Source organism: Gymnodraco acuticeps, unplaced genomic scaffold, assembly GCF_902827175.1.
Source record: "Gymnodraco acuticeps unplaced genomic scaffold, fGymAcu1.1, whole genome shotgun sequence".
Lineage (NCBI taxonomy): Eukaryota > Metazoa > Chordata > Actinopteri > Perciformes > Bathydraconidae > Gymnodraco > Gymnodraco acuticeps.
Window position 1 is genome coordinate 251,817 of NW_022990206.1, and position 21,250 is coordinate 273,066.

Consider the following 21,250-nt stretch of genomic DNA (forward strand, 5'->3'; position numbering starts at 1 on the left):
TGCAATGAGGACATTTGTATAGGAAGGAGACCATTTTGCAACAAAAATGTGCATATTATTAATAGTTTGTAGTGCATTTAACCATTTGAGTGTGCTTTTAGAGCTTAATGCTTTCTTTTCATCTTAGAAGTGCAGGTTTCGCATCTGCAAAAGCTGCACCATACTTTGGTGGATTTGATACTTGGTGGTCGCCCTGTGTCAAATTCAAGGCATCATTATTTTGGTTAATATGTTGCTCAGTGGGTTCATGTTCCTAGATGATTATCACACTGAGTACATTGGGCTTCTTAATGCTCTCTGATAGCGATACAGTTTTTAAAATAAGCCATTCAAAGTCTTAGAATTAGTCAAGGAAGAATTGAGGAACCATATCAATGCCGTACTAATGTTGACTTCCTCCTTGTGTTCACCAACTGCTACCATCTGAAATCTTCTAATTTGGAGTACTTGATTAAAAAGTGTTATTCCAGGAAGCTTCCAAAGAATAATGTATGTATTGTTTCTTATATTGGAAACTCTTCATTGGCTTTCTGTTCAGTATATGCATTTGGCATTGCTGTATCTTTGTAGGCCATTTCTCTGGCATCATTTCCTGCACTTGGCACTTCAGGAGTGAAAATCCCACTAATGAGGATGCCTTAATCTCTTCATTTCTCACCCTCTCCCTTCCCACTCTTTTCCCACTCCCACTCTCCTCCCTCTTTATCTGTAGGAACCCTCCACTTTACTTTACCTTTTTTTCTATATAAATCTTCTTTGTTTTTTTTATCCCTCTCTTTTCTCTCAAAGTAGATTCTCTCCGTCTCTTTCTACACCTTTTCATCTCCTCTTGCTTTATCTCGGTCTCTCTGTGGGGTTGATGAGTGAGTTATCATGCTGTAATTAATGTGGCAGAGGAGCGAGGATCAAGGAAACACATCCCTGTCTTCCTCTGCAAAGCAGCGGCGTGTGAAAGTGCCTCCATTAATCAGGCCTCTGTGTATGTATGCATGATAAGTGAGAGTCTGACATAGAGAAATCACAAGCAGGAAACAAATCAAGTGGAAGGCGACAAAAAGCACTAAATGTATTTGTTTATTAAATTGGGTTTTGTTGTTTTGCTTTTCCTTTCATCATTTTTCTCCACCCACCTCTATCCGTCTTTCTATTTTCACAGTTTGGAAGAACAGAAGTGATAGACAACACCTTGAACCCAGACTTTGTTCGAAAGTACATCTTGGACTACTTTTTTGAGGAGAAGCAAAACCTTCGCTTCGACTTGTGAGTGATTTCCTTTGAAGTCGTATCAGCATTGTGTCTCCTCTCCTGCCCTTTTTCTTCTTTCACTGTGATATATTTGTCTCTCCCTCGGATCCGTGCTAATTGAGAGCCGTGCAATTAAAGTCAAATTAAATGAAGAAGAAATGTTGTATCGCTGTATAGCTTGTCCAAGTATATTGTTTAAGATAAGCATCAAAACCATCCAAGTTGGTCAAAGGCAATGCTAGCGTAAACAAAAGTTCCTCAAACTCCTAAAGAATGTTCTTTCATCAACATCGCATTGTATCTTACAATCAAGAAATCTCCACACTTTTAGACACAGTTGTGACTTTAGCTCATATCAGCATGTGTTGGCCTGAAATGAGAAGCATGCTTTTGTTTAAAAATAATGACAAAAATGTAATGTGAAAATGTACCAAAGTTATTTGTAACCTGCGTGCTGTGCGAGATATAAAAGCTTGACAGGCTTGACAATAACAATGAGGTGGGATGTTTTTTTAAAAACCAGTAAAATGTACATCCTGACAGATGTGTTGTGACATATATGCGACTTTATTCATTAGAGCCAATTGAAAGTTTGGAACTAGCAGTTTCTCTGTCTCATTAATTACCTCGTGCAATTACATCTCTTTCTAGAGTATTCATTCATCTTTCTATGTAGCGTGATGATGGTGGCCAGCATGAAGGGTTAACTGCCATCTCTTTACAGACTGAATGAACCGAAACGCTGCCTCAGCACTTGCTGTGGTTAAGCTTTTTCTAGGGATACAAATGTTCTCCATTTGAAATCAAATAAACCATTTTTCTCATAGCTCCTTCAACAGAATGACCCATCGCACAACCCTGCCTTTATATTTCTACAGCTATGGCACACAACGATATAAAACTAGATGCAATTGGGCCACTCTACAGTCAGCCTTTTGATCGTTTATTCCAATTATAGTGAGAATAACTCATAAACATTGTATTATGTGCAGCTTGAATAATCTCCCGGCAAACAGGATGTATCCTTTCATCGGATGTTTAATCTTGGTACATCACATGTGCTCCGTTTCCTTCACTTTCATAGCTTTGTATTCACATGCAAATACGATCAGGTCCACCACTCATCATTATGGAAGAGAAAAAAGGGTCTTGTTGAACCCTTGCTCAATTACTCTGCCCTACATATAGTAACATCTAAAAAGATACTACAATCCCATGTTCTTTTTATCTTGGCTCATTCTCAATTTAAGTGTGTGATGTCTAATGTGATGATCCATCTTTGTTTGATCTCTCATGATTCCTCCTACCACTTTACATACACTGCTTTTCAATTTAGCAAATTAGATTTTTCTCTCATTTGTTTTTATCCTGTTATCCATCTTTCCTCATTTTCGTTTTATTGAAATCATACCCATCCCTTCACTAGAGGTTGCAGACACATGATGTCCTTAAAGCTAAAACTAAACACACCAACAAAACATCTGAACAACCAAAATACAATAATTGTGGTCGAAGTATTATTTATGCTGCCAGTGTACATATCAGCGTGGGGTTGTTTTAAATCAAAATGCCCCTACAGTACTTACATAGCGAAAAGTCTGCCTTACAGTTCTATGAGATAATAGTTTTGATGCTTTGATTTTTTTCCCCTTCAGGTATGATGTCGACTCTAAAAGCCCAGACCTGTCCAAACATGTGAGTACCAACAATACAGTATTTTTGCTTTGAACCAGAGATAAATGGAGGCCAGGCTTGATCAAATTGAAATAAATGACTTTAATGGCTCAAAAAATGAATAAAATAAATGTTGGTTGATGGTAATATGGTGTTTAATGGGATGTAAGATTGGCCAAACTCTTTTTATCTGTGGTGTAACGGTAGCCATGTTTTTTCTATTGGGTGTTGCCTGCTGCATGGTATCTTCTTGATGGATTAAAACAAACCCTTATGTTTGCCTGATCATAGAAGTATCCAAATACAACGATTTATTTGTCTCTTTAATCAATGTATTAAGCAGGGATTACCCATGCTTTAGTTTTGGTTAAATATGCTAATTATACTACGTTACATATATGAAAGAGTCTTATGTGGTCTTGTATTTGTTATGTAAGTGTGAGTGCAGAGATAGGCATAGGTTATAGAATCATGTAGAAATAGTTTGAATTATGCAATGCTTTTAAACGTTAGTTTCCAATTTCAGCACAGTATTACATTATTTCTGAAAAAGATAAGTTATTCTTATCCATGTGGCTGGAAACTATAGTGACAGAAAGCATTGACAAAAGTTCAAAATAATCAGTTTTGATGATTATTTGACGTATTTGGATGACCAGGGTTTGCATTTTTTCATCACTAGCTATCATTTTGCCTGTGTGCTAATGGATTTAGTCCTGGCACAGCATGTTGTGTTTACGCTCACACTTCGCCATCTTGAGCAGGGCTAGGAGTGCTTCAGTAGGTATTTGGTATAGTGTTGTTGTCCTGTATATGATGTGCCCTGTTGTTATTGTTGTTGTTATTGTCATTGCTGTTGTTGCTGCTGCTGCCCAACCAATCTGGAAGCCCGCAGAACTCAACGTAGGTCCCAGCGTCTCTCTCACTTCTGACACTGCATGGCTGCTGTCTCACATTAAAGATCTTTCCTCAGGAGGAAGGATGGCGTCACTAATCAGAACCAAAAAAAGAAAGCCAAGCCCCCCATCTGTGCAGCTCTTAACCATCAGGGCCGTCTCAAAGGACTCCACAGCCGCCACAATATGAAAACTATACTCAGTCATTACCTCTATTAGCAGCTTTTGTAGCATGTTTTTGTAACATGATGAAGATGGATGAGATTTTCCGGGCTCTTTCTTGTAACAGTGAGTGGATCAGGGGGCAGAACAGACCTCACTGAAACACACTACAGCTCGAATTATTTAGTGTGCATCTGTCTGTAAATGCCAAGGTTAAGGAGACTTTGGTTTGTCCCACATCCGTGCTGTGATTAGTTTAAAAAGGACCAAGTTGAAAGCGAACACACAGTATGTCTTTGGGAGTTTGATATATTAATACTGGATGTTACTGAGATTGTTTCTGGTTTAACACATGATTATGATTTAAATGATGTCACTGTGCCCTACAGTGCTCTATAAATCATTGTCATTGTGCTATGAATCCCTCCATTGTCTCCCATTTGTCCATTATCCTTCACAATCCATTAAACCAGAGGTTTCCAACAGGTGGATTGCTGTCTACAAGTGTGGCCATTTTGAGTGGGTGGAAATTCTACCCTGAAATTAACCTCTGTAATGGTGCTTACCAAGTACCATCTCCCACATCCTATTGACTATAGGCACTAATATCTTAACAAATAGCTTTTGGGGTTGGCCTTGTGTCGTAGTGTTTATACCCTTTAAACAGTGCTTCCCCTCTCAGAGAATAGAGTTTAGTTTTGGTTATATACGGTATTATACTCTATGGTTTTAGTGAGAGGAATCCGGCTTGTTATCCCTATGTCCGCACAGCATATCATTCTTCTGGATTTGAATTCAAACTACAGGTGGGATGGATACAAATAAACTGAATTGGTTAAAAATACACCCAATGAAGTCTCTGGCTAGACCAGTTGGGAACCAATGCATCCAACCATCCTTACCATTGATTCCATTTCAACAAACTTTTCATTTCACATGTCTTTGTACAGAAAGAGAGGATTATTCATATTAAGGTTGACGGTGAGCCATCAAAGGTTGCAGTTTGCAATGCAAGCTATATTTATAAAATGGGTTCCCGACGTGACACCACTGCACTTAATGACATATGTGTTGTTTTGTATTTAACCAAAAAGGTTGTACAAAGAAAAACATCACTTATCGTAGTTTGGTGGTGATTAATTGGCTAGATGTCTAGCCCTTTCTAAAGGAGAATGAATGAGGAAGCTTCTTTGGCAGGATCAAATTCAAGGATAGTTTCATTTGCATGAGTTTCAGTGGTAGTAACAGTATTTCATTTTTAACCTGACTGTACTTTTATTTCTGATCTTTCCACTTCCTTGTTCTTCCTGTCCTTCCTTCCTCTCAGGACTTTTTGGGTCAGACGTTCTGTACTCTCGGGGAGATTGTTGGATCACCAGCCAGTCGACTGGAGAAATCAATGGGGTGAGTAAGAGCTTTCGGAACATTTATCAATGACTAAATACCCCTGGCTCCAATTTGATTGAGTAACACCATACTGTTCTAAGTGGGGAGTTAAGACGAAGAAAACAGCTTTGGACACAATGACTGTTCTGAGGTATAAGGTTAATAAACTTAACTTCATTTGTACTTAGACCGACCAGTACAAACTGCAAGGACTGATACAGCATTGTGAACAAGTCATAACGCAGCAATAGGACCACAGAGAGAGCATTAAGAGGAGGAAGAATGGGAAACACAGTGTTGGTGTGGCAATACATTGATCAGACAGAGAAGGAGAGGAAGTGAAGGGGAAACAACACATCCTACAGATGTTTTCCTCAGATAATTATTGTCATTAAAGAAAATGGCAAATTGCAGAACAAAATTACACAAATTACAGCTCACCCCTTCAGCTTCACACATGCTGAGAAAAATATTGTGATAATGGGGTGTCCTTTAATCTGTCTTTATACATCTATCATCCATCATCATCATTATCAGTGTGATGGGCTATTGTGTTATCCAGGTGAAGTAATTTGAATTCAGTCGCATTCAGTGAGATGTTCTGGTTCTCCTCGCTGAATAAGGCAATGTGAAGAACACAAGTGGGAAAAAATGAACACTGCATGAGATATTATTGTCATTAACTAAACAAACCAATATTGGTCAACATGTGTCACTTAAACGAAATAAATAATATTTAAGATTACTAAAAAAAACATTATTCTAAGCTGACATTGGAGAAAACTGAGATTGAACTGCAGATTTGATTTATTGTAGAATCTAATATGATTTAGTGTTTTTAAGTGTTTCAAACTAATACAACAGCCGGAACTGTATTGTAAGTTCAATTGTGCCTTTAAACAAGGATATAATGTACTGTATATTGGCCATCACTACCCCCCCCCCCCCCCCACACACACACACACACACACACACTTTAGTAATTTATTTAATAAATCATGTTCCTAGGTCAAAGGGCACATAAATACATAAGAGCGCATTCAGTTTTCCCCCCGCTCTCTTTTCTCTTGTTAATTGTAATAGCTTTCATCTTCCTCAAATTAGTGCTTGTTTATAAGTCAGCAGCCGTCGAGATTTTAAAAGAGAGACGCATGTTCAGAAAAGTTAACATTAATGACTGGAGAGTGTTTGTGAGGTACACACACTGTCTACAATGTGGACACTCAAAACAACCCTTAATCAATAGTCTAGATTGTATACAGATGTGCAACAAGGTTTCCCTCAATACCGAACAGTTGTGCGGCCAAACATTGTTTCCAACATTGCTCATTATGTCAGCAAAGGCCCCCATGTTGATTAATGTTGCAGTTACTTGTCTATTTGCATATTCTATCACCTTATTGGGAAGTTTGTATTGTAAGGCACAACATAATTACCATTGACTAGTAATGAAGGTGTCAGAATGTGTGGCCTCAATGTCACTTTGTTTACTGCACTCAAATTAGTCAAATTAATTTGCTGAACATGCCAGAATATATATGTGTGTGTGTGTCTCTATATTCCTACACGACTATGAAAGCAATGTGGTGTGTGTACATGCATGCTCAGAGCTGTGCCTGTTTCAACTCTGGCATAAAGTTATACATAACAAATCATACAACCTTTGATAAAGTTAGCCACATAGGCCACCAGGGTGGGTGGAGGGGGACCGGAGGAGGGACACAAAACTAGGGCCAACAGGGGGGGGGGGGGGGGGTCGGGAGGACGGGCTTGGGCTGACAGCCCAGGGGCAAGGCAGAGCTTGAAAAGGGGGTTATGGAGGGGCGAAGGCAGTGGCAGGAAGAGTCAGGGGGTCGGGCCCGAGGGCGAGGACCGCGGCACTCAGGGGGCTGGGCTTGAGGGCGAAGACCGCGGCTCTCAGGGGGCCGGGCTCTCAGGGGGCCGGGCTCGAGGGCGAAGACCGCGGCAGTCAGGAGGCCGGGCAGAACCCGGTGTCGGCCGGACAGGAACCGGCGCTGGTGGGACAGGCCTCGGCAGGATCCCCACAGAAGAGGACCAGGAGTTGGCAGGACCCCCGCCAGGAGGGCAGTCGGCGGGACCCCCAACGGAACAGCACATAGGGCTGGCAGGACCCCCGGCAGGAGAGTAGTTTGCGGGACCTCCAACGGGACTGGACATGGAGCCGGAAGGACCCCCAGCGGAACCTCCATCGGCATAGGACATGGGACTGGCAGCACCCCCAGCAGGAGAGTAGACGGCGGGGCCTCCAACGGCACAGGACAAAGGGTTGGCAGGACCCCCGGCAGGAGAGTAGTCGGCGGGACCTCCAACGGGACAGTACATGGATTGGTAGGACCCCCGGCAGAGGAGTAGTCGACGGGGCCTCCAACGGGACAGTACATGGAGTTGGCAGGACCCCCAGCGGAACCTCCAACGGACCAGGACATTGGGTAGGGACTCGAGACGTGACTCAAGTAGGGACTCGAGAGGAGACTCGAGAGGGGAACCAAGGGGGAACTCGAGAGGGGAACCAAGGGGGAACTCGAGAGGAGACTCGAGAGGGGAACTAGGGAGGGGACTCCAGAGGGGACTAGAGGAGGAACTAGAGGAGGGAACTCGAGAGGGGACTCGAGAGGGGAACTAGAGAGGGGACTCGAGGAGGGAACTCGAGAGGGAACTGGAGAGGGGACTCCAGAGGGGACTAGAGGAGGAACTAGAGGGGGGAACTCGAGAGGGGACTTGAGAGGGGAACTAGAGAGGGGACTCCAGAGGGGACTCCAGAGGGGACTCCAGAGGGGACTCCAGAGGGGACTCCAGAGGGGACTCCAGAGGGGACTAGAGGAGAGACTAGAGGAGAGACTAGAGGAGGGAGTAGAGGGGGAACTGGAGAGGGGACTGTGGCAGCTGGGGCCGGGACCATGGCTGCTGGGGACTGTACTAGGTCTGGAACCATGGCCGGAAATATGGCTGTATGATCCAGTTCTGAAGCCGGAAACATGGCTGTAAGGTCCGGTTCTGAAGCCGGAAATATGGCTGTAAGATCCCGTTCTGAAGCCGGAAACATGGCTGTAAGGTCCGGTTCTGGAGCCGGAAACATGGCTGTAAGATCCTGTTCTGAAGCCGGAAACATGGCTGTATGGGCCGGCTCTGGAGCCGGAACCATGGCTGCTAGGACCGGTACCTGAGTACGAGCTGGCTTCCTGACCTTGCGTCTTTTAGAAGTCTTTTGGAGGCTCCGTGGACCTCCAAACGCCAGGCGGGATCCCAAGAAAGGGTCAGAGAATGGAGACTGGCACTCAGGGCTGCGTGAGAAAACTCTCTGCAATGAGCCTCTCAACCATGGCATGTTGTCCACCTCCATTTGTGCCTTTTTGAGGACAGCCTCTTTGTCCCTCTTAGCCAAGGTTCTACTCCATACAGCATAATGACACTGAAGAGTGTACTCTAGGGATAACAAATCAAAATTAAAATCCGCTGGGTCCATTGTAGGTCGGTTCGTAATGTTACGGTGTGCAGGAAGCAGGACCCAAATGCAGATTTAAGTGACAAAATAATTCCTTTATTTCAAGGCTACAATATTCAGAGAGCGAACAGAACACTCACCGCAGTTTACTCACAACACAAGACGAACCGACACTGAACACAGGAAGAGACAAGACTAAATACAGGAAGGGGTAATCACAAGACGAGACACAGCCGGGCAGGGGAGAGAAACACAAGGGCCACAGGTGAAAACAATCAGACAACTAGACACACCAGGGAAACTAACGACGGGAGGAAACACACAGGAAGAAGGACCAGACAATATACAAGGCTGAAAATACCCATAACCAGACATACAAAACTACAACACAGACAGATCCTAACAGTTTCAGTTTCTTTTTTTAACACCATCTTCAGCTGAAACAGAAATTACGATTGAATGATTGAACTTTTTTTGTAGCAAATATTTTCCCATTTCCAAGACAAAAAAGCAACAGATGTGATTATTATAATGTTAATGATTGTTCTGTTTAGGTGTTCCAGTTTAAGGCATAAGTGGAAGACTTAGTGGGTCATGTTAATGGACTGAGGCCTAAATAATTAGTGAGAATCATTATGGTATGTTTTTGAATCCCCAGTACACAAAAACTATGCTAACACTGCTGTTTAAAGATAATAGGATGCAACACATGACTTTTCCACTTCCTAAATTGTTGTGTGTGTGTGTGTGTGTGTGTGTGTGTGTGTGTGTGTGTGTGTGTGTGTGTGTGTGTGTGTGTGTGTGTGTGTGTGTGTGTGTGTGTGTGTGTGTGTGTGTGTGTGTGTGTGTGTGTGTGTGTGTGTGTGTGTGTGTGTGTGTGTGTGTGTGTGTGTGTGTGTGTGTGTGTGTGTGTGTGAGTGAGAGAGGGATACAAAGAAAACACAGAGAGCTTCCGCCGAACAAGACATCTGTTTCATCTGAACATCAAAGGCCCTCTGCTCTTTTATGATTGCTTCAGATTTTACAATTCTCTCTTGCCACAGGCCTCATATTTTATTTAATACATTAACAGTCTCTTGTCATTTATATTTACATAGAAGCAACAAACAATTTAAACTGACAGCAGAGTGACGAAGATGCCTTTGGTTTGATATTTCTGAAAAAACAACAACTTCAATTAAATGAACAGAAGATGCTGTGAAAATGTGCGCATCTCACACATACTTCAGTGTGTAAGAAGAGATTCAGTTTTATATGCAAACAAAAATGTTTATGTCCTATTTTATTCAAGCCTTCGCAAATGTTCACACTGAAATATGCCTATCAACTTGACATTTGAATATTAGAGTGCAAAGTAGATTAAGGGTGTTTTATGTAAATAGGGTACGTGGATCAAGACTCATAAAGAAACATGCATGGCTTTTAAAACCTGATGCAAAGAGTGTGTAAGCATTTTTCTGCTTTATGGAGGCTAAAACTTTCTGTATGGACAGAGTTTTATATATCTGGCCCCTGGCATTTCTGATTGTGATGACTAGGCAAGAACGTATTTAAATCGTGGTTTGGAGGGTGAAAGTTTCTTTTAATTTCTCCCCTGTGAGCCATAATACTTGAAGAGATTGTTGATGAAATACGGGCCAGTAAGCCAAGTGTGAGTCTGTGTGTGTACGTGCGTGTGTTTCGGCAGTGAAGTGATGACAAAACTATTTTCCTACATTTAGAGTAAACAGCATCTCACTTTGAGAGGGAAATATGGCCTATTATATTACCATAAGCAGTAAGACCCAAACATCCCATTAGCTAATTCAGTATGCTGCTGCTGTTCTGTTCGAGTATAACTACAAACAACATGTTTACACAAGTGAGAAATTAATTGAGCAAAGGATCCTTTAGTTTGTGCTGTGCTTGCAGGGAAAGCTTATTTGCCACAGGTTTGCTGATAATGGAGAAAAGGTCTGAATGCAAACAGTGATTACCAGTTTATCTCCTTCATTTCTTTAAATCCATACTTTATTATTTACAAGGAAGGAGCACTGGACTACTGTCTAAGCTTGAAATGTACCTATGTGTGTTTTTTAAGTTTATCCTCGCACAGCAATATTCCATCATTCATGGACACAGCAAGATCGACTGCCTTTAGAGAACTTATTATTCAACATCTTTGTTTAGGATCAGGCAGAGAGGTGTTGATTCAACTCTGTTGACAGACTTTCTAGTCAACTAATGTTGCATGTAGTGCCAGGAGCAGAATGTGATTGTTTTCAGGGAAATATCTTGACATCTACAAGATGTATATCCCCAAAACGTTGAAGATACATTCATGGTTCCTGTTGGATTGATTACTGTAACATTTGACAAAGACATTCTTGTCCCCCCTTGGGATATCCTGTTATAATTTTGGTGATCCACTGACTTTTCACATGGCACCATCATCAGTTTAAAATGTTATTGTGTCTATTATTATGACCAAAATTAAAAAAGTGATGACCTTTTCAACAGTCTCATCTGCAGCACTAAGCACTTTGTGCTAGCAAATGTTGGTAAAACCCTTTAATTCACAATTTAGTATTCTGCAAAGTGATGCTAGCATGTTGGATGGATCATTTTACAGTAGAGCTACGACGATTAATCCATCAACAGAAAAATAGTGGCTAACTATTTTGCAAATCAATTAATTTTCAACGTTATTTTTCAGGCAAAAACATGTGTCTTATGGCACACTGTGGAGTTACAGTAAACACTAACATTAGAAAAGTCAAAACTAACAACCAGACTTTAAAAGCATGTTGCCACAGTGGAACTCTTACTGTGATATATTTCATCTTCAACTTCATTTCATACAGTGTTTATATACTGTACAGATAAGAGTTCTTCATCACATGGCACATTTCAAAACATCAATCAAATACCAAGCTATAAAGCAGCATGATGCAATACAGTACACAACAATCAAAGAGGAATACAAAAAGATAGAATAACAACGACCGTAATAAAAAAAAAGGCACAAAGAAAATAAAATCACATTTTGGAAGGACATTATAAACCTACTTTTAAAGCTCTGCCGAGGTGAACTAACAACCTCAAACCATCAGCCAAAGATAACAAACAATTGAAGCATTTTGAAAACAAATTGCTGAAACCTTGGGCGGAGCAATTCAACAAGGGAGAATAATATTCTGCTTGTGATTAATTTCCTTCGTTCTGGGTTGTTTTATTTTGTACACAGACTTTTTCTTCAAGGCACTCCCTGCACCTGCACATTAAACATCTGGGAGCTGACCATAAAACATCCAAAGCCCAGAAAGAAGCAGATGGGGGATAAATGGTTCACTCAGGGACTGATGATAGACGAGCAGGAGAATTGCTGATATTCCTTTAACTTTTTCCTCACGGCATCACTCAAACTCAAAACATCAAGACTTGGCTTTTTCCTTGCCATCAGGCTGCTATCGCCTACAGTCAGCCACTACTATGGTTGTAGCTTTTCTACATCTTGTTTATATAACATATTCCACTGTACACTAATAGCTGGCTATGTTTTATTCATGTGACACTACTGGTTTAAACTATGGATTTTGCATCCCTTATGTTTATGCAGTGAATCCTGTGTTGCATATTAGAATACCCAGCGAATGGCATAGAGACAAATAATGTACAGATATGGACACCGTGTTATTAAGAAACTTCGAGGAGAGAGGGAGATGCAAGGAAGTTGAATTTGTACTACAAAGAAGGAAATGAGGGAAGAGAAAAAGTGAAGTCATGATTAAACAGAAAAGACTTCAGAGAGATGTTGAAAGGGGGGGACGGGAAGGAGGAGGTGTGTTTGAGCATGCTTGGCCTTTTACCGTTTCCAAATTCCCTCAATGTCAGTGTGGATTACTAGAGCACAGTAGCGAAATGGAATTATATTATTTGTGAATGTGAATAGAGGCATGTATGCAGAGGAGGAAAACGCAGTCGGGGATGATGACAAATTAAGCCTGACACCAGAGACTCCCTATCTCCAACAGCGCTCCTGCGAGATTTTGTTAGATCTGCAACCATAAGAACATTTGAGATGGGATATTATTACTTTTAAAGTGTAAGTACAGTTACAGGAGTTATGTACAAGTTTCGGAAGTATCTATTGCACTTCAAGAGATTACAAGATGAACAAAAAAGTAAATTTGTTCTCTTACAATAATTTGGAAAAACATTTCTTCTTTGCCCCTAGCAGACATCTAGAGGCTGGGGATTGGTTTCCCTAAAACCTCTAAAAACGTGTGCCACAACCCAGAATGACCTTTAAAGAGCCACATGGATTTCCAGAAAAATTATCCTGCTTACTCTTGAATCATCGTACCCTCAGACAACATTTTTCAGTTGGATTATTTATTTGGTAGCTCCAAAGCTCAACTGCAAATGGCAAATGCGATTTGTCACTTTGAGCAAGTTTAGAGACGAGTTTATCTCAGAAGTTCAGCTCAGACAGTCAACATCTCTGCATGTCCTTGCATGTCTGGTTCCACTTTTAGATTTTTATTTAACCGCTGTTTTATGTAGTGAAATAAATTGCTGTTATAAGTCTAACGGCCCGTCTACACTACAGGCGTCAAAAAATGCTTTCAACGCTTCGCCCATTCATTTGAATGGGGTGACGTAGGATATTTTCAAACTTCGCCGAACTGCATTGTGGGTAGCATGGCAAGGCGTTGCAAGCATCGCGAGCGTCTATCGGCGTCAAAAGTTGAACAATGTTCAACTTTTGAGGCTCGATGCTTGCTCGAAGCTGGCGTCAGCCAATCAAATCCCGTTTATGCAAATCCCGCCAGTACAAGCGCTAGCCAATCAAACCGCGTGCAAGCTGGGAGAGCCAGACCGCAGTTCATTTCCTCATATTCCAAACGAGAAATTACGGGAGCAAATCACCCGGTTCTTTCCGACCAGAACTATTTACCGGGATACAAACCGGAGGAACCAGGCAAGGGGGGAGGTGGCAGAGACAGTGGGTGAAACTGGTAGGTTTTCGCCTGTTTGGGGATTTTATATCCAGTTTACTTCGTTTTAACATTGCTATTGCTTTGTATGTCGGGGGCGGGAGATTCATGTGATTGGTTGTTGGTCGCGTTGCTCGCAAAAAATCGCCAAGCTTCAGACACGCCCAGCTTCAAGATTTTTTGATGCCTGTAGTGTAGACGGGCCGTTAGTGCTGCGTGATGCTATAGACTCAGAAACCAATATATGAGGCATATCTGCACAACATAGTGCAATCCAAACAGATCTGACATGAAGACTAGTTTTATGATAATAATTTAAGAATACTGTTATAGAGGTGTAAATGAAATGGTTTTAGCATTGATTTATAGTTAGCGCCTAGCGATCGTGTTGTGCTGGAGTTTTTATATTGGGAGCTGTTACACATTGTCTGCCCTCGTCATATGTAAATGGAAAGTCAAAACAATAGCAACACGTATCTTTATAATATAGTTGAGTCAGGATTTAAAATTTCATAGAAAGTTAAACATCCCGGGCGATGTAAAGATAGGAGTGATAGAAGATCTGTTGTATTGGATTGTAATAGATTGTAACAATGTATAAATGACCAGCCAGTGTCTGTTTCACAGCATGGGGTGTTGATTTTCAATTGATGTAATAACATAAGGCATGTATAGCTGTGCTGCACGGTTATAAATACTTAAAGGCATTTTTTAGTAAGCATTGAACTTAGTAAAGATGCAAGAGTGTGCTCAGGGTTAGACATTTCAATGTGGCAAAATAAAATGTTTTGAATATTTATGATTATTGTTTTTCAGTTCTCGGAACCTTTCCAACCTCACAATCGGCATGAAAAAACGCTAGCCTAGAAATTTGATGTATTTTTGGTTTCACAGCATTTTTCTTCCAAACTTTTCAAACTCATATGCTATCTAAATATTTTTCCTCACCTTTTATATGGAGCGAAAAAGCATAAATCACCAACTGTATGAAATTGGAAAACACAAACACGAGAAACTAACACATCCTTTAGTGCTAAGATGTGGGCTGCTCAGAAACATGCTGAGCTCCTGGAAGTCCCACTGGGAGCGGAGGCAGCAAATATGGCCTCAGGCCATCTTTATGGGAAAACAGCAAAACTTTATTATGGGATTTCAAATTGCATGTTTTACCGGTTGAAGGGGAGATGCATCAGAACCTGATATTTATATTTAAACAGTATGTAATATGCAAAATGCTAAGGATATTTACACTGAGTTTGCACTTGAAAAGGGCATGTTTTTATTTGTATTTTTTATGTTCACAACCCCGAACCCTTATGGATACTTTTCATCCAGAAATAATTGTTATCATAGGCGCCAGGGTCGTATCATCTCTGCCCTCTTAACGTCTTTCAAACCTAATTTTAACTTATGCTCAAGATCATTTTACACTAGCCAGAATAATGGATTCATTTGGCTTTCTTCCCAGTTTACCACAATTGATTCATGCCTTCTTAGAGGGCACATTGCAAGTGTAAGATTCAGCTCAGACCTGCAGCAATAACTTTGATTTCCTATCATTTCTCATGATCTTATTTCTTTCTGTGGATATAATGCCTGTGTCAGCAAAACGCAGCTTCATTTTTGTTCAGATGCACTGACAATGACACCTGCCGCGAGTCAATCTGCTCAATCATCCTCCCCCTAAAACTATTAGCTGCTGAGCTAATGTGCCTTGCTCAAGAGCAGCTCAGTAACAGCTATTGGAGATCTTTTATTCGTTTTATTTTCCCAGACCTTTCCAGCGGGTTTTTAAAATTGAATGATTGGATTCTCTCTGCAGGCCAGGGGCCTCATGTATAACGCTGTGCGTAGGATTCACGTGGGAAGGTTGCTTACGTAGTAGAAATCCGAAAAATAGGTCCATACATTTTTCGCCACTTCCCGATTCACCAAACATTGCTTACCGGCAAGGAAAGTGCGTATGGCACTTCCTACGCCGGTTTCCCTTTATAAATCACAACCGACTCGAAATGAGGTGCAGCTTTTGCGGGCTTCACGTAACGCCCATATTTTCCTATACATAGTCAAATAAACGCCCATTCATTCTGACTGACTGCATGAAGAAGATCGCAGGAAATGACGACAGAACAGTTAAAAAATACATCTCACACCGTGTCAGATGTGGGTTATTTTGGGGAGGTGGACATAAATCATATTGTTTGATGGATGCAGTTTGAACCAGAGTAGCAACATGGAGGTCGGATCGTCACCAAAATAAATAAATAAATGGCCCGAAAAAGGTTAATGACAAAAACAATACACATAGCCTTCCTCAGGCAATGTGTTTGTAACAGGAGACCCCCCCCCCCTTGATGAGAGACTGTAAGAAGTGATCGGGGAATCCCTCCGGAGTGGAGTCATGACGACTGGATCTGAATTATGTTTTTGTATTTGGTGGTTTGTGTTCCAGCTGTCGATCAGCTGTGCGCAGCGTCTCCACTGCAGCCTGTGCGTCTCAACCAAGCCCCCAGGAAGTGCGCCGGACTCAGATGAAAATATTCGTGCTGGCCAAACGGCGGGTACTACACTTCCGTTTGGTTGCCAGGCCCGGAAACACTTTTTCCCATTGACTTACGTGGGGAAAGAGTGGTCTGTAACTCGTTGGATACATTTTTTTAAACTAAATAAACTACCCAGTATGAACACTTGTATAGCCCTTATTAAAAAAATTCGTTCCTCAAGTTGTAATAATGTGCTAATAACGTTATTCTGAGAGTTATTTCCCTCTGCATTATGAACGCGCATCTAGCCCACGGGACCGCGCCGCCCGGCACGTTCATGTTACGTGTCCCGACCAATCAGAGCACACTGTGCTCACAGGGAGGGTGGGGGCTGGAGCTATTGGAGCTACAACGAGCCGTTAAAGGCAGAGAGTGAAATTCAGTGAATACCAGTGCTGGAATTGGGCCGGTACTCACCGGTACGCAGTACCGGCACTTCTGGTTCTGACCCATGGAGTACCGGCACTTCTTGCTCAGTACCGGCATGCTGGCGGTACTCCGGTACTCATGCACCGTGCCAGTACTCAACACTCTCCCGCCGTTCTTATTATACATCCATATATATATATACAGCCGCCCGGTACTCAGTAGATGCGTCATGAGGTGCCGAACGGACATTCTCATCGCTCTAACCGCTGGAGTTTCACAGCGGCTGTCAGCTGTTTACTCCTGTCATTCAAACAGAACGTGCTGGAGAGGGGGCGGGGCTTATCTTCTCCATGTAAATACTGTGGTGGAAACGACTATGTCAAAATTAACCTATTTGACCGTGATTTAATAGTAATACACGTTTCAAAATAATAATAATAATAATGCCGAAGTAACAACATACTGAAAACTGTTAGTAAAACCATGTTTTAATGCTTTACAATTGACATACCTATATGCACGTGTGTTGTGTTTATGCAGTGCAACTCCCACCCAGTGGGTGGCTATGTAGAGTGATAGAACAGAGCAGGCACGCCCCCGAGAGAAGGAAAGCAAGTCACGTCACAAATTAGCATTTCTAAAATGTTAGCGTGGATTAATAAAAGTGCAAAAAGACAGCGGTTGTCGCCGGAAGAAACTTCAAATACAGAGAATGCTGTGCCTGTGTTGGAAATTGTGTCTGATGGGGAGCTTTCTTTGGTTGATCCTCCTGCTCCAAGTTCTAGTGCATTAGCATTAGCACTAGCTCCGCCGCCTCCTCCTCCAGAGCCTCTAACGTTAGCTGCTGCTGGCTCAACTGCCACCACCAACACCGGGCAAAGCGATGCACCTGACTGCTGGACAACGGACCAGGTGCAATATTTTTGCAAGACCAATGCATGGCTCCTTCTTAAAGATAAGAAGCTAGGATGTCGGATATGCAGAGATGTCAAATCTTTGGGAATACACACTGGACAAGGACTGAAACTGTCAACTGAATGGGGTGAGTGTGCAGTGTCTCATTTCGGTGTTGACAAGGGCAAACAACAAGCTAGCCTGAGAAAAAAAAATCAAAGAACATAAAGAATCACAAGCCCATGTAAAAGCTGCTGACATCCTTACATCTGCTTCACGTGAAACTATTCAACATCAAGTGCAGTCTATGCATACATCTGAATTAGACACCACTATCAGAGTTTTTCGAACGGCATATCAAATTGGCAAACATAGCCGGCCATTCACAGACATGCCAATTGATTTGAATGTACAGAAACTGAATGGGCTGAACGTGGGCAGGGTTTTGCACTCCAATAAAACCTGTGGCGAAATCATCGACCACATAGCTCATGAGCTGAAGAAAAAAATGGCAAAAGACATTACAGAAAACCAAAGAAAACTCTGTGTTTTGGTCGATGAATCTACCACTATTAGTGGTAAAACGGTGCTTGTTGTGTGTCTACGCTCAGCATTAGCTGATGCTGAGCCCGAAACGTTTTTTTGGGAGCTGATCGAGTTGGATCAGTGCTTCTCAAAGTGTGGTCCGCGGACCACTGGTGGTCCGTGAGCGCCCCCTAGTGGTCCGCGAGTATATTGGTAACATTTCACATTTAAAATAAATAAATACATTTAGGTTTTCCGCACTCTCGCGGGAATATCTCCGCAATGGAGCGAGCTAAAGTTTCACTTTCGATGGCATGATATAGCCCAGCACAACACCTTCATCACACTTGCTGCCACTTGTTTGTACCATTTTCAGGCGATTTGTAATCTGTTCTAGAAAAACGATGCGATTTTGGATATTTGTGGAGTTAGGTGGTCCGCGAGTGTTTTTTTATTGGTTAAGTGGTCCTTGGTATGAAAAAGTTTGAGAAACACTGAGTTGGATGGAACAACGGCTGATGACATCACAAAGGCGTTAATGGAGTGTCTTGGAAGAGATTTTAACGAGGACTTTTTAGGTCAGTGTTTCGTTTATTTTGCATGTGATGGGGCTTCAGTCATGCTAGGGAAGAGAACAGGCGTTGCTACCCAGTTGTGTAGTAAATTCCCAAGCCTGTTTGTGTGGCACTGCTCCAATCATCGTCTAGAGCTGGCAGTTGGGGATGTGGTCAAGGAGGTCTCAGGGCTCAATCATTTCCAGATCTTTTTTGACAAACTCTATTCCTTGTTCCATGCCTCCCCCAAAAATCAGAGGCAGTTAGCGCAGTGTGCGCAAGCAGTCGGACAGCGTCTCCTGGTGATAGGGCGTGTTTTGTCCATCCGCTGGGTGGCTTCAAGTGAAAGGAGCGTCAGAGCAGTCTGGGAAAAACTACCGAGTGCTTCATGATCACTTCACAAATGCTGCAAACGACACGAGCAGGGATTCCAGAGACAGAGCAAAGTACAAGGGCCTGGATGATGTGCTCACATCTGCAACGTTTGTCAGCAATCTGGGACTGATGTACGATGCGCTCACAGAGCTCAGCGACCTCTCTCGGCAACTCCAAAAAATAGAGATGACACTGCCTACAGCAGATAGACTCTTAACTCGAGAAATACGAGTTTTTGAATCCATGGTCACCATGCCTGGCCCACACATGACTACAGTTCATACAGCTCTAGCTGAGAAGTCCTTCAAGGGTGTTGCCCTGCGTGAGAATGGCAGGCTTGTACAGATTCATGCAGGTCAGTTTTTCCGCAGTATGGTAGAGAATCTGAGACACAGAATGACTTCCACAACCTCCTCTCATGTCAGCACAAGAGAAATCCCATTACATGGCCGGGAGGCCCGGGACAATCAGCTAATCCAGGACATGAAAGTTATCCATCCTGGAAGTTGGCCTGAAGAGGAGTTAGACGTACAGTATGGGGACGTAGAGGTGCTACGTTTGTGCGAAGTGCTGAAAGTGGACAGAAGAGAGACTGTTCAGGGCTTTCGCGAATACAAGGAAACCAGGGCATCCCGTACACCTGCTGCCATGGAGCCTCTACTGAAAGCAGTCCGAACCATCGCTGTCTCCACTAGTGAGTGTGAGCGGGCATTCAGCTGCATGAACGATATCCTTACTGCAAAAAGGAATGCTCTCTCTGTCAGCCGACTGTCCAGCCTGGTTTTCATTAAATGTAATGGACCATCACTAGGACAGTTCAATCCGGAACAGTATGTGAGGTCCTGGCTGGCAAAGGGAAGGAGAAGTGCTGATGAAAGAGCCTGTCCAGCTCCAGCCCCTGATACTGATGTCCCCAAGGCCTTCTGGAGCCTTTTCTAACAATGTGAAGTATATTGCAAAGCAGCTCACCCAGTGAGAAGACTTTTGGCATAATGTGCCGATTTGTACAGATCCTGGAGATAGAAGGACTTCAGACCAACCAGGGAGTTATCTGATCAGCTTGGTGTTCAATGTAACTCTTTACCATGGCTCAGACTTTGTTACTTGCAGTTACAGTTTCTCATTTTAGATTGTGCAAATTTTGCATTTGTTTTTACATGTTCTTTGTTCATGCTCTTTATCATTTTTCTGAGTTGGAAAGTTAGATTGCATCATAGTTTACTTTATACATATTTGTATTCTTCAGTGGTGAAGTATATTGCAAAGCAGCTCAGCCATGTGAGAAGACTTTTGGCACTTTTTCGTTTTTCGTTTTCTGAGTTGGGAAGTTAGATTGCATTCAAAATGTACAGAAATACTTAATTTTGTTAAAGCTTTTTATAAAAAATGCTTCTGACCAGAGCTTTGTTTCCTTGTCATTAATGTTGAACACCACCAGAGGGGCTCTCACCTGAAAGGTCTCTGCTTCATGTGTCTTCAGCAGAAGATCTAGACTTTGATTGCTATATTTTCAGTTAATATTGACCTTACTGAGCTTTAGCCATATCCGCTGCCTATCATAAAAAATGTTAAGTACAGTGAACCTTTCTAAAATATACAGTAGTAAAGAGACAAACCCACCAGCATTATAGTAGCCAAATTCTTGTTTGTGGGCTGTATATATAAAATTGACTTGAAAAAGTTGCTGATTTTAGAGTACTGGCACCTTTTTCATTCCAATTCAAGCACTGGTGAATACACGTAGTTTACAGAGATGCTGTATGAGAAACCAATGTGAGTTGCGTTTATCTTTACCCATGGATGCACAATAAGAACGGATTCATATCGTCTTACTGCCATCCCACGGAGCTGTAATAATGGATATATTGCACATGTTTGCTGTAATTCATTGTCATACTACATGGGCTGTATGATTAAATCTTGTACCGTAAATGTTGTATTAAATAAAGTTAATATTACCGACATTATTAACGTCCCTGTAGCTTCGTATTGCACTAAGAAGCTTATTGCACTGTAGGCCTATATAAATATACAGTGCAATAATTATTTCATGCTAAATGAAGCTCTGTTGGATATCACTAGATCCTGTTACAGCGTAATATAAGTACATAACGATTGATGTGTACATTAGCATCATTACTACTAGCTAGCCGCTAGCTGCTAACTGCCGCCTCGTTCATATCAA

General features: G+C 42.1%; 1 protein-coding gene across 2 annotated transcripts in view; it reads left to right on the forward strand.

Moving 5' to 3' along the window:
• Positions 1 to 21,250, forward strand: part of cpne5b (copine Vb) — a 143,085-nt gene that overhangs the window by 43,932 nt on the left and 77,903 nt on the right. Inside the window, exons 4-7 of one of the 2 annotated variants that reach the window (XM_034218372.1) lie at positions 1,157 to 1,260; positions 2,901 to 2,940; positions 3,808 to 3,822; positions 5,305 to 5,381. In XM_034218372.1, the coding sequence (XP_034074263.1) occupies positions 1,157 to 1,260; positions 2,901 to 2,940; positions 3,808 to 3,822; positions 5,305 to 5,381 (236 nt within the window). The remainder of the gene's footprint in view (positions 1 to 1,156; positions 1,261 to 2,900; positions 2,941 to 3,807; positions 3,823 to 5,304; positions 5,382 to 21,250) is intronic. The other variant, XM_034218373.1, reaches the window with a different exon arrangement.